This window comes from Moschus berezovskii, chromosome 1 (genome assembly GCF_049115385.1).
Source record: "Moschus berezovskii isolate FMDL1 chromosome 1, NW_MosBer_1.0, whole genome shotgun sequence".
Taxonomy (NCBI): Eukaryota; Metazoa; Chordata; class Mammalia; order Artiodactyla; family Moschidae; genus Moschus; species Moschus berezovskii.
The window spans coordinates 154,540,188-154,556,272 of record NC_142460.1 but is presented as its reverse complement, the minus strand read 5'-3'; the positions used below and the strand labels follow the sequence as shown (position 1 = coordinate 154,556,272).

The 16,085-nt window shown below is 40.7% G+C and overlaps 1 protein-coding gene across 6 annotated transcripts in view; it reads right to left on the bottom strand.

The window, feature by feature from the left end:
- DZIP1L (DAZ interacting zinc finger protein 1 like) overlaps positions 1-16,085 on the bottom strand; it is a 70,737-nt gene that overhangs the window by 30,586 nt on the left and 24,066 nt on the right. For 5 of the 6 annotated variants that reach the window (XM_088840360.1, XM_088840349.1, XM_088840356.1 and 2 more), the window contains exons 4-7: positions 14,747-14,834; positions 11,330-11,451; positions 10,538-10,699; positions 4,504-4,632 (exon numbers count right to left, since the gene is read on the bottom strand). In XM_088840360.1, coding sequence (XP_088696486.1) covers positions 4,504-4,632; positions 10,538-10,699; positions 11,330-11,451; positions 14,747-14,834 — 501 coding nt within the window. The remainder of the gene's footprint in view (positions 1-4,503; positions 4,633-10,537; positions 10,700-11,329; positions 11,452-14,746; positions 14,835-16,085) is intronic. The other variant, XM_088840362.1, reaches the window with a different exon arrangement.

The window sequence follows — 16,085 nt, the reverse complement described above, 5'->3', positions numbered from 1 at the left end:
AACAAAATTAACAAATCCTTGGCTAGAGTAAGAAAAAAAGAAAAATCTCAAACATAAAGCCATAAATGAAAGAGGAGACATTACAACCGACACTATAAAAATGCACAGGATTACAAGAAACTTCTATAAACAATTACTAGTAAGTTGGATGGTCTAGAAAAATAGAAAAGCTGCTAGAAACACACAACCAACCAAGAGTAAATCATAAAAAAAAAAAAAAACAGAAAATCTGAACAGACCAATAATGAGTTAGCAGATTGAATCAGCAATCAAAAATCTCCCAACAAAGAAAATCCTGAAACTGACGGCTTCACTGGTGAATTCTACCAAACATTTAAAGAACTAATGCAAATTCTTCTTAAATTCTTCCCCAAAACTGAAGAGGAAGAAACACTTTCAAACACATTTTATGAGGTCATTACTACTCTTGTCAAATGCCAGACAAGCACACTATAAAAATTATTATAGGCCAATATCCTTAAATGAACATAGATAACAAAAATACTCAACAAAATACAAGCAAACCAAATCTAACAGCACAGTAAAAAAAAAAAACCATACAACATGAACAAGTAGGATTCATCTCAGATATAAAAATGGTTCAACATACACTAATCAATGTAAACAAAATGAAGGATAAAATTATATGATCATTTCAATAGAGAGGAAGCATTGGACAAAAGTCAACATCCTTTTATGATAAAAACTGCCATCAATGTGGGTATATAAGAAATGTACCCCAACATAATAAAGGCCACATACAAGCCCAGAAGTAACATCTTACTCAATAGTAAAAAGCTGAACATTTTTCCTCCAACATCAGGAACAAGACAAGAATGCTCACTCTCACCATTCTTATTAACATAGTATGGCAGTCCTAGCCAGAGCACTGAGACAAAAAAAAAAACAAAGAGATAAAAGGCATCCACACTGGAAAGGAAGGAGTAAAATTATCTGTTTGCAGATGAGATGTCCTTATAAATAGAAAATCCTAATGACTGCACCAAAAAAAAAAAACTGTTAGGATAAACAAATTCAGTAAAATCAGCATGCAAAAGGCAGCTGCATTTCTCTACACTAAAGACAAACTATCCAAAAAAGGAATTAAGATAACTGTCCCATTTACAGTAGCTTCAAAATTAATTAAATACTTAGGAATAAATTTACCCAAGATGGTGAAAGATCTATAAGTACACTGAAAATTATAAAACATCAATGAAATAAATCGTAAAAGACAAATAAATGGAGATATTTCATGCTCATGGATTGGAAGAATATTGTTAAAATACCCATACAATCCTAACATACCCATTCAATCCTAAAATTCACGTGAAACCACATAGCCAAAGCAATCTTGAGCAAGAAGACAAAACTAGAGGCATCACTTCCTGACTTCAAATTATATTACAAAGCTATAGCATTTAACAGTATAGTAGTGGTAAAAAAAAATAGACACACAGACCAGTGGAACAGAAGACTAAACCCCCAATTAAACCCACATATGTATGGTAAACAAATCTTTGACAATGGCACCCAGGATACAAAACAGAGAGAGGACTGTCTCCTCAGTAAATGGTATTGGGAAAAATGGATCAACATACAAAAGAATGAAACCGGACCAATACCTTACACCACACACAAAAATCAACTCAAAATGGATTAAAGACTTAAATATAAGATCTGAAACTCTAAAACTCCTAGAATAAAAGAGGGACGTTGATCTTAACAATTATATTTTTGGGATGTGATACCAAAGGCACAGGCAACAAAAACAAAAATAAACCAACAGGACTTTATCAAACTAAAGTTTCTACATAGTAAAGGAAACCATCAACAGATGAAAAGATGACTTTAAAAATGGGAGAAAATATTTGCAAACCATGTATCTCATAAGGAGTTCATCTCTAAAACATAAGGAACTCATACGACTTAATAGCAAAAAAAAATAAATAACCCAATTTAAAAGTGGACAAAGAGCCTAACTACACGTTTCTCCAAAGAAGACCTTCAAAGTGTTAACAGATGTGTATTTTTTAAAGTAACAAAAGATACCAAATGGCAAAGATATGGAGAAAGGGAAATGTTTTAGTGTTGGTGAAAATGTCAGTTGGCACAGTCATTATAGAAAAACAGTATGGAGGCTCCTCAAAAAAGTTAAAAACCAAGACAGTTACTCATTTTCCCCAGTGAATCTCCTCATGTATCCATGAGGTATACCTGTTAATAAACTTGTTTGGGTTTCTCTTATTAAAAAATTTAAAAATAGAACTACTAAATAATCCAGTGATCCCACTTCTCAATATTGATTCAAAGGAATTGAAATCAGGATCTTAAAGAGATACCCACACTCCAATGTTCACTGCAGCATTATTCACAGTAGCAAAATATGGCTACATTTACCCCAAAACTCAATGAGTTAGAGACATTAAATATGCACAGCTTTTTACATGTCAGTCGTACCTCAATGAGGTGACATATATGGATGAATGGATGGATGAGCAAACTAAAAAAAAGAAAAGAGCATTTTTTTTTTTGGCCCCACTGCACGGCTTACAGGATCTTAGTTCCCAAACCAGGGATCAAACCTAGGCCCTAGAAGTATGGAGTAGAAGTATGGCAGTAGAAGTATGGAGTCTTAACAACTGGACCACCAGGGAATTCCCAGGAATATTTTCTTTTTAAATCTCAGAATGGCTATAAACAAAAAAGATTGATAATTTGATAATTCTGACCACATAAACATTATTAATTTTGCACGATCAAAACCAGGATAAAGTTTAAGGACAACAGGAAACTGGGGAAAATAGCCACAAGAGCAACAAAGAGTTGGATTAATTTCTATACATTACATAAACACACAAATTGGTAAGGGAATCAACAGAAAAATAGGATGTGAATAAAGTTCATAGGAAAAGAATGGCTTTTTAAGTTTGAAATTTGTGAAACATCAAGCAGTGGAAACACTTTACTGCTGTTAGTTAAACATTAAGCTCTTTCTTAACGGTCTTGGAGAGAAGAAGCAGGACAATGTGATTTAACAACAGTGTCAATTGCCCTTCCTTGCTATGGAATTATCAGTGAGACAGACCATATATAACTGGACAGATGTAAGTTTCAGCCAGTGGAAGACAGGCCACCTCCTCCCAGCCAGTGAGAGCAGACTGTGCATAAGTCTTCTCAGTTTCATCTCCAGCGACCTCACGTTGGCAGAGTCAAATCAACCATAGTGGGAATATTTTACCACAGTTCAGTTCAGTTCAGTTCAGTCGCTCAGTCGTGTCCGACCCTTTGCAACCCTATGAATCACAGCACGCCAGGCCTCCCTGTCCATCACCAACTCCCGGAGTTCACTCAAACTCATGTCCATCAAGTCGGTGATGCCATCCAGCCATCTCATTCTCTGTCGTCCCCGTCTCCTCCCACCCTCAATCCCTCCCAGCAACAGACTCTTTTCCAGTGAGTCAACTCGTCGCATGAGGTGGCCAAAGTACTGGAGTTTCATTTTTAGCATCAGTCCTTCCAATGAACACCCAGGATTGATCTCCTTTAGAATGGACTGGTTGGATCTCCTTGCAGTCCAAGGGACTCTCAAGAGTCTTCTCCAGCACCACAGAAAATGACAAATGCTGCAAATCAAAGCTTTTTTAGTTCCAGTCAACCGGTTGTTAAATATTTACCATCATACCATTAGATCCATGCCAAATATCTTCAAAGCCAGGAGACTGTCACACTTTTAAAGAATAGTTTTCAACTGGGTTGGACTCAAAGTGAGGGCAAGGGTGTCCAGTAAGATACACGACTGAATGTATTTTCAAAAAACCCTCTGGCAAATCTGACACTGCACACTTGAATGTCACCAGCCACACCTGAGAACCCTAAGAACCCTACTCTATGCTTTCATTAATTGGCACAAGGTCTGAAATGATAGAACTGTGATATCTTTCAATCTTCCTAGTGATTAGTCAAAGCTATGGCTTTTCCAATAGTCAATGTATGGATGTGAGAGTTAGACCATAAAGAAGGCTGAGCACTGAAGAATTGATGCTTCTGAACTGTGGTGCTAGAGAAGACTCTTGAGAGTCCCTTGGACTGCAAGGAGATCAAACCTGTCAATCTTAAAAGAAATCAATCCTGAATACTCATTGGAAGGACTGATGCTGAAGTAGAAGCTCCAATACTCTGGCCACCTGATGCGAAGAGCTGACTCATTAGAAAAGACCCTGATGCTGGGAAAGACTGAGGGCAGGAGGAGAAGGGAATGACAGAGGATGAGATGGTTGGATGGCATCACCGACTCAATGGACATGAGTCAGAGCAAACTCCAGGAGATGAAGGACAGGGAAGCCTGGCATGCTGCAGTCCATGGGGTCGCAAAGAGTCAGACACAACTAACAGACTGAACGACACCAACCTCCCTAAAACCAGGGTGAAAACAAGAAACTCTGTTGGGAGACAGCACAATTCTCACCTGGTTCAGGACAAAAGGCATGGACCTTGGCTCACCTGAATTTCCATCTTCTCCTTCAGAGCCCAGAGCTCCTGAGCCTGCCTGAGTCGTTCCTCGGGCTCCTCATCCCGCAGGGACCCCAGGTTGGACTTCATCACATTGTGGGACTGCAGTGCCTGCAGCTTCTGAAAAGGCCAAAGTGTAGTTTCATTCAGATGAAGATCTAATCGTGACATTGTCTTTTATACCCTGAGCTATGTCAGAAGGGCATACTTACCCCAACCACATAGCCCCAACTTGAACTTACTGGGTATCTGCATGTCTGCAAATATTCCCACAAGTCCACACTCCCCTTCACTATGGTTCTCCTGAAAGCTCAGCTCTTGCACAGGAGAAGAAAATCCCATGGAAGAACACAATTCAAGAGTGTCATTTACATTGCACTGAAATTCTGCTGTACTTCAAGCCCAAAACTTGTCTGACAGCTTTCCCATTTCTTCCTCAGGCTCAAATAAACTAAAGAGAATCAGACTCTTAGAGCCTTGAGGAGGATCTCTGGCACCAGACCACTCCCTGAGGACTCCTGCTCCGCTTCCAACAAAGAAAAAAATCTTGGCTGTCACCAAGAAGGCCTGGCTCTTCACAGCTTGGAGTCATGTCACCAATGCCTAGTGAGTGCTTCCTGAGCTAACAGTTTCTGAGCTAATGTGAAGGAAAAGGTAAGGAAAAGTGGATCAAAGAGAAGATACCTTTCCACCTCCTTCCCATAGTTATATTTTTAAACATATCACTATTGTAGTGAGAAAAGCAATTACCTACATCTCTATTACTATATAAAACTCATAGACCCCATTGCAGCTTTAGAGAACTGTTAAGCCCCTGAGTTTAACTTCACTTTCTTATTATCTTTAACTCTTCTGCTAAAGCAATATTGGGTCCAAATGCTAACCGTTTCTCACACAAAATACAGTAGTGCATTCTCAGTCACGTCTGACTCTTTTGAGACCCCGTGGACTGTAACCCACCAGGATCCTCTGTTCATGGGATTTCCCAGGCAAGAATACTGGAGTGGTTTGCCATTTCCTTCTCCAGGGGATCTTCTCCAACCAGGGATCAAACCTATGTCTCCTGTGTCTCCTGCATCACCAGGTGGATTCTTTACCACTGGCGCCACCTGAGAAAACCATTTCTAAACCCCTTGAATATTTTTGTAGCGTCAAATACTCTATCAGATGTACGCACAACTTGCAGCCTCCAGTGTGTCACCTCTGTCTTCCCACTGCTGCTTATGACACACAAGAGAGCGGCTTTCTTGGTGTCACAAACCATCATGGTGCTTTCCTTTCAGCTGGGGCCTCCTTTGGCAGCTGGACTTACCCGACATCTAAAGTTCTCTCTTTCGTGAGATGATTTAGCCAAAGTAAGCTTTCTGACTTCTCCAAAGTTATGAGAACAAATATTTTCAAAATGCACTTAGCTCTCACTGGCCCTCCTAACATCTTCCCTTGTGCTTTGAAAGTACACTTACAGTGTTTTACACAATCATTCTAAATGGAATCGTACCTGTTTACCCTACTCCCAGAATTTTTTAAAAGTAAACCAACAAAATAATTATCCAAGTACACTGAGAATTTTGTATCCAGTTTGGTTCCCATACTTTAATAAAATTAAAATAATAAAATGTCAGATGAGAGGAGATGAGGGGAGACACACAAACACAAAAATTCAACAGAAGTCATCCTACAGGGGAAGACAAAAAAAAAATGGATGTTCCAGTGTAAGACAATGCGATCCCAGTTAAAAGGAAACCATGGATGGTAGTAAGAATTATGTCCTTATTTACCACAACTCAGAATTTTCTAACAGATGTACCCTTTTGATTTTTGAGGACGTGGTTTATGAACAACAACTCCAAATTTAAAACAGTACCTATTTACAGAACGTGTCTAGTCAGTGAACAATGTCAGAGGAAGCATGGGAGTCAGAGGTTCAGATGAGCTCAGAGATGATGAGTGTGGAGCTGGGGTCAGGACCATGACCACATGGTGGAGCAGCATCTTGTCTTCCATAAACCATCCCTACCATGCTAGGGGAACATTTAGGATCAGTTCAGTCGCTCAGTCATATCCGACTCTTTGCGACCCCATGAATCACAGCACGCCAGGCCTCCCTGTCCATCACCAACTCCCGGAGTTCACTCAAACTCATGTCCACAGAGTCGGTGATGCCATCCAGCCATCTCATTCTCTGTCATCCCCTTCTCCTCCCACCCCCAACCTTTCCCAGCATCAGAGTCTTTTCCAGTGAGTCAACTCGTCGCATGAGGTGGCCAAAGTATTGCAGTTTCAGCTTTAGCATCAGTCCTTCCAATGAACACCCAGGATTGATCTCCTTTAGAATGGATTGGTTGGATCTCCTTGCAGTCCAAGGGACTCTCAAGAGTCTTCTCCAACACCACAGTTCAAAAGCATCAATTCTTCGGCGATCAGCTTTCTTCACAGTCCAACTCTCACATCCATACATGACCACGGGAAAAGCCATAGCCTTGACTAGACGGACCTTGGTTGGCAAAATAATGTCTCTGCTTTTTAATATGCTATCTAGGTTGGTCATAACTTTCCTTCCAAGGAGTAAGCATCTTTTAATTTCATGGCTGCAATCAGCATCCACAGTGATTTTGGAGCCCCAAAAAATAAAGTCTGACACTGTTTCCACTGTTTCCCCATCTATTTCCCATGAAGTGATGGGACCAGATGCCATGATCTTCATTTTCTGAATGTTGAGCTTCAAGCCAACCTTTTCACTCTCCTCTTTCATCAAGAGGCCTTTGAGTTCCTCTTCACTTTCTGTCATAAGGGTGGTGTCATCTGCATATCTGAGGTTATTGATATTTCTCCCGGCAATCTTGATTCCAGCTTCTTCCAGCCCAGCGCTCCTCATGATGTATTCTGCATAGAAGTTAAATAAGCAGGGTGACAACATACAGCCTTGACGTACTCCTTTTCCTATTTGGAACCAGTCTGTTGTTCCATGTCCAGTTCTGACTGTCGCTTCCTGACCTGCATACAGGTTTCTCAAGAGGCAAGTCAGGTGGTCTGATACTCCCAACTCTTGAAGAATTTTCCAGTTTATTGTGATCCACACAGTCAAAGGCTTTGGCATAGTCAATGAAGCAGAAATAGATGTTTTTCTGGAACTCTCTGGCTTTCTCCATGATCCAGCGGATGGTGGCAATTTGACCTCTGGTGCCTCTGCCTTTTATAAAACCTGCTTGAATATCTGGGAGTTCACGGTTCACATATTGCTGAAGCCTGGCTTGGAGAATTTTGAGCATGACTTTACTAGTGTGTGAGATGAGTGCAACTGTGTGGTTGTTTGAGCATTCTTTGGCATTCCCTTTCTTTGGGATTGGAATGAAGACTGACCTTTTCCAGTCCTGTGGACACTGCTGAGTTTTCCAAATTTGCTGGCATATTGAGTGCAGCACTTTCACAGCATCATCTTTCAAGATTTGAAATAGCTCAACTGGAATTCCATCACCTCCACTAGCTTTGTTCGTAGTGAATCTCTCTAAGGCCCACTTGACTTCACATTCCAAGATGTCTGGTTCCAGGTGAGTGATCACGCCATCGTGATTATCTTCGTCATGAAGATCTTTTTTGTACAGTTCTTCTGTGTATTCTTGCCACCTCTTCTTAATATCTTCTGCTTCTGTTAGGTCCATACCATTTCTGTCTGTTATCGAGCCCATCTTTGTATGAAATGTTCCCTTGATATCTCTAATTTTCTTGAAAAGATCTCTTGTTTTTCCTATTCTGTTGTTTTCCTCTATTTCTTTGCATTGATCGCTGAGGAAGGCTTTCTTATCTCTCCTTGCTATTCTTTGGAACTCTGCATTCAGATGCTTATATCTTTCCTTTTCTCCTTTGCTTTTCGCTTCTCTTCTTTTCACAGCTATTTGTAAGGCCTCCTCAGACAGCCATTTTGCTTTTTTGCATTTCTTTTCCTGGATGGGAGGGCTCAAGTCCCTACACATACACATACACACACACATGCATGCACACACACACACACACATACATACACACACACCCTACCTCTCATTTCAACCCCACCACCCTCCATCCTTGGTTTTCCATCTCAGATTGAGATGATGGATCACTCCAGGCTCCCTCCATATCCTACAACAATCCCCTTATGGAAAAACTGCCTAAGTGTTTCTTTAGGCAAAATGTAGAATGATCATGAGAAACACTACTAGACATTTTCAAAAATAAGAAAAGATATTCCTTGCTGTTCAGAGAACCAATAACAACTGAATACATTCTGAAAATACTTCTCCTCAAACCTTTTCCCTGAAACAATTCCCCCAGTGATTCAGCATTAAAGACTCTGCCTGCAATGCATGAGACTCAGAAGCATTTGATCTCTGGGTCAGGAAGATCCCTTGGAGAAGGAAATGGCAACCCACTCCAGGATTCTTGCCTGGGAAATTCCATGACAGAGGAGCCTGGCAGCCTATGGTCCATGGGATCCCAGAGTCAGACATGACTGAGTGACTAAAATACAACAACATTCTGAAAATACTTCTCAAAACATTTCCCTGATACAGTTTCAGTTACACAGGTTTATATGGGAAGATACAGTCCAGGGATAATTTTAATAAGTTTTTCGTGAATAAATTTGATAATATATCCAGTAGAGGAGCAGGGGCTTTGAAGTTTAAGGAGCTGGGTTCAGATCCCAGCTCTACCTCTTAAAACAGCTGTGTGACTTTAGGTAAGTTATGTGGCCTCAATGTCTTTGCTTGAAAAGCAGGAATGATAACAGCTTTTTTTTTTTTTTTTAAAAAGGCATTTTATTTTTTACCTTTTGGACTCACTGTGCGGCATGTGAGATACCCAATCAGGGATCAAACACGCACCCTGTACAGTGGAAGCCTTAATAACTGGACCACCAGGGAATTCCTTTAAAAAATAAATTAGGGAGGATTTCCCTGGTGGTACAGTGGATAAGAATCCACTGCCAATGCAGGGGACACGAGTTCAGTCCCTGGTCCAGGAAGATTCCACATGTCGAGGAGCAACTAAGCCCCTGCATCACAACCACCGAACCTATGTGCCCAAGCTACTGAAGCTCGCAGGCCCTAGAGCGCATGCTCCACAACAGAACCCTCCACGATGAGAAGCCTGCGCATGGCAACAAAGAGCAGCCCCTGCTCACCCGAACTAGAGAAAGCCACACACACAAATGAAGACTCAGCACAGCCAAAAATAAATAAATCTTTTAAAAGTGAACTTAGGGATTTCCCTGGTAGTTCAGTGGTTAAGAATCCACCTTGCAATGCAGGACAGAGATTCAATCCCTGGTTGGGGAACTAAGATCCCATAGGCTACAGAGCAACTAAGCCTGCATGCTGCAACTAGAGAATCTGCACCACAATAAAAGATCTCTCGGTGCTGCAACTAAGATCTGATACAGCCAAATAAATAAATATTTTTTTAAAAAAGAAATTAACAAACTAACGACATGCCTACCTTTAGAATATTAGAGTTGTTTGGTTGTTATGAGAATTAGAAGCTAGCGTATATAAAGAACTCTGTACAGGGGCTAGAAATGTTTCAGTAAATATTAGTTACTATGTGACTCCACAGGTCCCAACAGAGTGCCTGCTTGTGACCAGTGCTCAGCAAATACTTGTTAGAAGGAAAATGCATCCATTTACATTTTACCTCATTTTTTGTCCAATGAAGCCCTTTGCAAAAATAAGCATAACATCTCTGGAGCTCTTACTGTAATATATGCCAGATAATGTTAGGTATTGCCAATGTGCTAATTTAACCCTTTCAGAAATCTATCTTACAGAAAGGAAACTGAGGCAAAAAAGGTTAAGTAACGCGCCCTAGATCACACAGCCAGAATGTGATGGAGCAGGGGTTCAATACCAGCCACTGCCCTCTTGTGTCTGGACTCGCAGTATGTTACTCCCCAATGGCAGATGACATAGAACTAGTACAAAGAAATAAATTTTGTGAACAAATAAGCAGGTTTTTAGCTAAAGAACTCTGAGAAGTCTTTTAGGTTGGGTACCTCCTCTAAGGTAGAGTTCTGGTTAGCAACACTTTTAAATTCATCCCAAAATAATTTTTTGAGCTTGTCTATTTCCCCATATAGCTTGGCCCGCTCTTTTTCTTTCCATTCATCAAATTCTTTCTTAGCTTCTGCTTCCCTCTGGCGAATGATCTCTGCTTCCTACAAAGAAAAGCAAGAACAAGAGGATCATTAATTCCACACTATGACAAATATTTGCCAAGAAACTGCCTGGGCCCCTTTTCCATGCAAGTCACTATGGAGACGCAAAGAACATGCATCCCCCAGTCCCCAGTGTCTGGACTGGGAGTGGAATTAGTCTTATCTGAACTATAAAGGATGGGGATCACGTCTCTTCCCTCTTTATATTCTTCATGAGGCCTGGCAAGGAGTGATGAACGAATAAATGACGGAAGGCGTGACGCAAGTGTATGCATTTTCATCCTGCAAATATTTACTAAATGCCTCCTCTGAGCTGCCTTCTGGAGCTTACCCAGTGTTTGTCCTCCAAAAGCTAACAGTAAGAAGTTAAAGTTCAGGTTCAAATGCCCTCAGAGGGAGCGAACACAGGAAGCTGCAGCTCTCTTATGGCCACACACTTCTGGCCAAATAATTGAATTTTCCTTCCCAGGCTATCTAAAATCACTCGGCACATCCAGGAAGACACCATCCTAGCCCTGACTCTCAGCTCTGGGAAACAGCCAGAATGGCGACTCTGTGGGATCTGAGCACATTACAGGTCTCCTGGCCAGTCCCTCAGCGAATCCCCTGCCATTTCTCCTCCACGCCCACCTGGAGCTGCCGCTGACTCTCCGCCTCCCTCTGGGCTTCCAGCTCCCCTTGGGTCCACTTCAGTTTGGCCCGCAGCTCTTCTAACACCTCCTGCACTGGCTGCTCCTGCTTCCTCTGCTTTCCTGTGGGATCCACGCAAAGCGAGGGTGACCGGCATGAGTCAGAGTCAGTGTTGTGTACAGTTCCTTGTGCGCAGTCACACCTCAGTCTGAGACCAGCTTTGCCACTAACACCGTACACTGACTCTGGGCAAATGACGTAACCTCCCTGACCCTCTGTTTCTCCAAAGTGGAAAATGGGAGCAATAACAGCACCTAACCCAGAGGGTCAGGAGGAGAAGCGGACGACAGAGGATAAGATGGTTGGATGGAATCACCGACTCAATGGATATGAGTTTGAGCAAGCTCTGGGAGTTGCTGATGGAAAGGGAAGCCTGGCGTGTTACAGTCCATGGGGTTGCAAAGAGTCGGACATGACTGAGCAACTGAACTGAACTGAACCCAGAGGGTCATTGTGAGGATGAAATGTGATCATGCAAAGTGCCTAGCATAGCACCTGGCAGGACAGCTCAATATATGTGAACTATAGTTGTCATTTAAAATAACTATTTTTTAAATATGCATTTATTTTTGTTCATTTATTTGGCTGTACCAGATCTTGGCAGTATGTGGGATCTAGTTCCCTGACCAGGAATCAAATCTGGGCCCCTTGCATTGGGAGCTCAGAGTCTTAATCACTGGACCACCAGGGAAGTCACTAAAATAACTATTTTGACAGTACTTACAAATGGGAAATAAGAATGCAAAACTGGAAGAGTAACAGAATCAGGATACCAAGTAGTATGTACATACTGATTATTAATACAAAGAGGGGAATTTAAAGTAATGATAAGAATTGTAGTTTCAAGTTCATTCTTTTCAGTATTATAGTACAGTTCAAATGTGTAGTTTTAAATTAAAAAAAAAAAAGGCACTGTGCACTATGAAGAAAACTTGAATTACAGAAGAATATTCTAACTAAACCACATACTGATAAACTAAGAGTTAAAGGTTAATGAAAAAGTCACCAATTGTACTTGAACATCTGTTACTTTTCAAAGTACATTTAGGGACTATTAGATGGTACTTTTATTAAAACTTCAAGCTTTTTTTTTTAAAGATATATGGCTTTTCTCAAATGGGGCTTTTTAGAAACAAGCAACTTTTAGATGCAGTGAAAATTAATTTGGATTAATAAAGTGATTTGAGGGATTTCCCTGGAAATCCAGTGGTTAAGATTCAGGGCTTCCAGTGCCAGGGGCAAAGGTTCGAACCCTGGTCAGGGAACTAAGATTCGGCATGCCATGTGGCACTGCCAAAAACATAAAACAATAAAATAAAAATAAAAAGTGATTTGAGGTGAGTCTGGAATAGAAGAACTGCGTATGTGAGAAGTCAGCTGCCTGATAATAAATTACCGAACACTAATACAGCCAAAGTTGTCTTAATTGTTGTTGTTTTAGTTGCTAAGTCATGTCCAACTCTTTTGTGACCCCACAGACTGTAGCCTGCCAGGCTCCTCTGTCCATGGAATTTCCTTAAGAACATATTTTTCCTCTCCATATTTTCCCAGCACTGTACATTAAGGAAGTAATAAGGAACACACACAAGGATTTATGCACAAGAATGTTGCCACCATGTGATTTATAATTGGGGAATGTTTTAGTTATCCAAATAAATTAAGAAATAATTCAGTTGTGAAATAAATTATGATCAGCACATGATGAAATACTATTCAGCCATTAAAAGCCATGTTTTCAAAGATGATTTAATGATTTTGGAAAATATGATATATTCCTAACTGAAAATAAGCAGTATCAAAACTGCATCTTATATGATAATATTCATACACAAAAAATAATGACCATGGACACACCAACATATTAGCTGCAGATGATATCGTCCATGGTTTTTATTTTCTCTTTTCTACCTTTCTGCATTTAAATTTTCTATATCAAGGGCATGTATTTTCCAATTTTTTACTGTACCTAACATAAAATTTACCATCTTAGCCATTTTTAAAGGTACAGTTTGGTAGGATTAACTACATTCATAATGTTGTTCAACCATCACCACCACCCATCTTCAGGACATTCTTCGTCTTGTAAAACAGAATCTCTGTCCTTCCTAAACACTAACTTCCCATCCCCTCTTCCTCCAGCCCCTAGCAACCTCCATTCCACTTCCTGTTTCCATGCATTTGGCTATTCTACGTACCTCATATAAGTCAAATCATATGGCATTTGTCCTTTCGTAACTGACAGTTCACTTAGCAAAATAACCTATGGTAGCAAATTGCAGAATGACCTTTCTTTTTAAGGCTGAGAAATATTCCTTTGTATCTCTCTCTCTATATATATATATATACACACACACACACATACATATACCACATTTTGCTTATTCATTCGTCAGTGGACATTTGGGTTGCTTCTACACCTTTAGTTACTGTGAATAATGCTCCTATGAAAATGAGTGTACAACTATCTCTTCAAAAACATATATCTTTTCCAGAAAAAAGTATTTAATAAATAGGAAATCTGTTTTTCTTTAGTTGCCTCCAATGTAGAACCAAGAAGAATCAGATATATAATAAATGCATAGTAACTAGGTGAATAGTGCTATTTTAAAACTCTGTTCTTTCAAAATGAAATTAAAATAAAGGGAAAAATGTTTTATTCAATGAGATTTTATATTTAATTTATATTACATTTTATCATAATATATTTGCATTAGGAGCTATTTCTTATGGAACCTCAAAAAATCTCTCAAAGGGGAAAACATATAGCCTTACTACTTATTTTAGAATTTGAAACAGTAAAATTACAGTGATTGAATCATAATGAATTCATGTACATTAAAAAGTCAAAGAACTGGTCTGACTGCTCCTTAGGCCCAGTTAGGCTGATTCACAGTCAGCACCAGATTCACAGGAGGCTGGGAGGTAAGGGCCTGTCCAAATCACTGTGCCTAACTGTCCCAGTCAGCCAAGGACACTGAGACTCAGAGAGAGAAACCACCCTGACCATGGTCACATAACAGACGGGCACAACCATCTGACTCCCAGCCCTTTTTCTCTAAACATGGGGTCAGAAACGTTCCTAACTCCCTGTGGGATCCCTCCATGTGGCTGGCGGGATCACCAGCTCCTCAACTGGATGATGAGGTTCTGAGCTTTGCACATGTCCTCCACCTGCTGAACTGGGCTGGGGGTCAGACAGGCAGCTTCCAGTCTTTATTCTGTCCCTTACATCATGTGACCATGGTCAGCATTTCCTCTCTGAGTGTCAGTGTTCCTGACTGTGAATGGGACAGACTGAGTGACTCGGAAGGGCCTTACCTCCCAGCCTTCTAGAGAAGCCCAGGCCCTTCCACTCACCGCCTTCCACCACCATGCCTGCGTGCCTGCGCTGGATGTGGCCCCGGAGAAAGGTGGCATTCATGAAGGTCTTGTCACACAGGTGGCACTACACAGAGGGAAGCAGTGGGAAGTGCAGGATCAGCTCACCTGAGTCATCCTGGGATGATTCTCCTCTATCAACACTCCCAGTCCTTGGGAACCCTGGGCTGCTTCACAAATGAAGAGCTTGATTTACAAAGTAAGGTAGTGATGAGAATCACATATATATACATATATAAAACATATATATATATATGTTGTTGTTGTTAAGATGCTAACCCATGTCCAACTCTTTTGCAACCCTATGAGCTGTTGCCCCCCAGGTTCCTCTGTCCATGGGATTTTCCAGATTAGAATACTGCAGTAGGCTGCCATTTCCTTCTCCAGGAAATCTTCCCAACCCAGGGGTCGAAGCTGCATCTCCTGCATTGCTGGCGGATTCTTTACCACTGAGCCATTATATACACATATATATTTTTTATACAGCCCCTTCAAAATATTTATTTTCTGCGCTTTAAAACACTACCAGTGCTGTAGGGAGCTATGAACAACAACTAGGCATTTGATGATACTAAGGAATTTTTGTTGGTTTTTCAGGGCATGATGATGGTATTATGCTTATGTTTAAAAGTGGGAATCCTTGCCTTTCAGAGATACAAAGTGAAATATTTATAGATAAAGTCATATGACTGATACACTTCAAAATAATCCAGGGGTTGGGGGAAGTGTGTAGGGGAACAAATAAAACAACCCTGGCCATGAGTTGAAAACTATTGGGCTAGATAGTATGCAGATGAAGGTTCGTTATGTTATTCTCTCTACTTCTGTATACATTTGATACTTCCCATAATTTTCCCCTCCTCCCCCACTTCCCTGCTTCCCCTTTCCCACCCCAAGCAGCACATTCACAAACTGGGCACCAAACACGGCCCTCTGCCATGCCAGCTCTGAATCTGGGAAAATCAAATACCGGCTTTGCAGCGGCCCAACTTATTACCACACAGACAGGCTCTTTCTGAGAATGGAATCCACATTGACAAAGAATTGCCAAGAGCTGCAGAGAGAGAAACTAGATGCTGGTGCCATTAACTGAGTCCACCATAATCCTGGAATTTTCAGTTAAATTAACCAATAAATTCCTTATTGGCCTAAGCCAGGTTAAACTGCTGCTTTGTAATTTACTACTGGGAAAGGTCTGACCCTTTTATCATAGTTAACATTGCATTAATTGCATCAATTACCATTCCAGTCACTAACATCATATCTTAGTGATTCCTTCTGTCCAATCACCCTTACACTGTGAATGTCTGAAAAATCT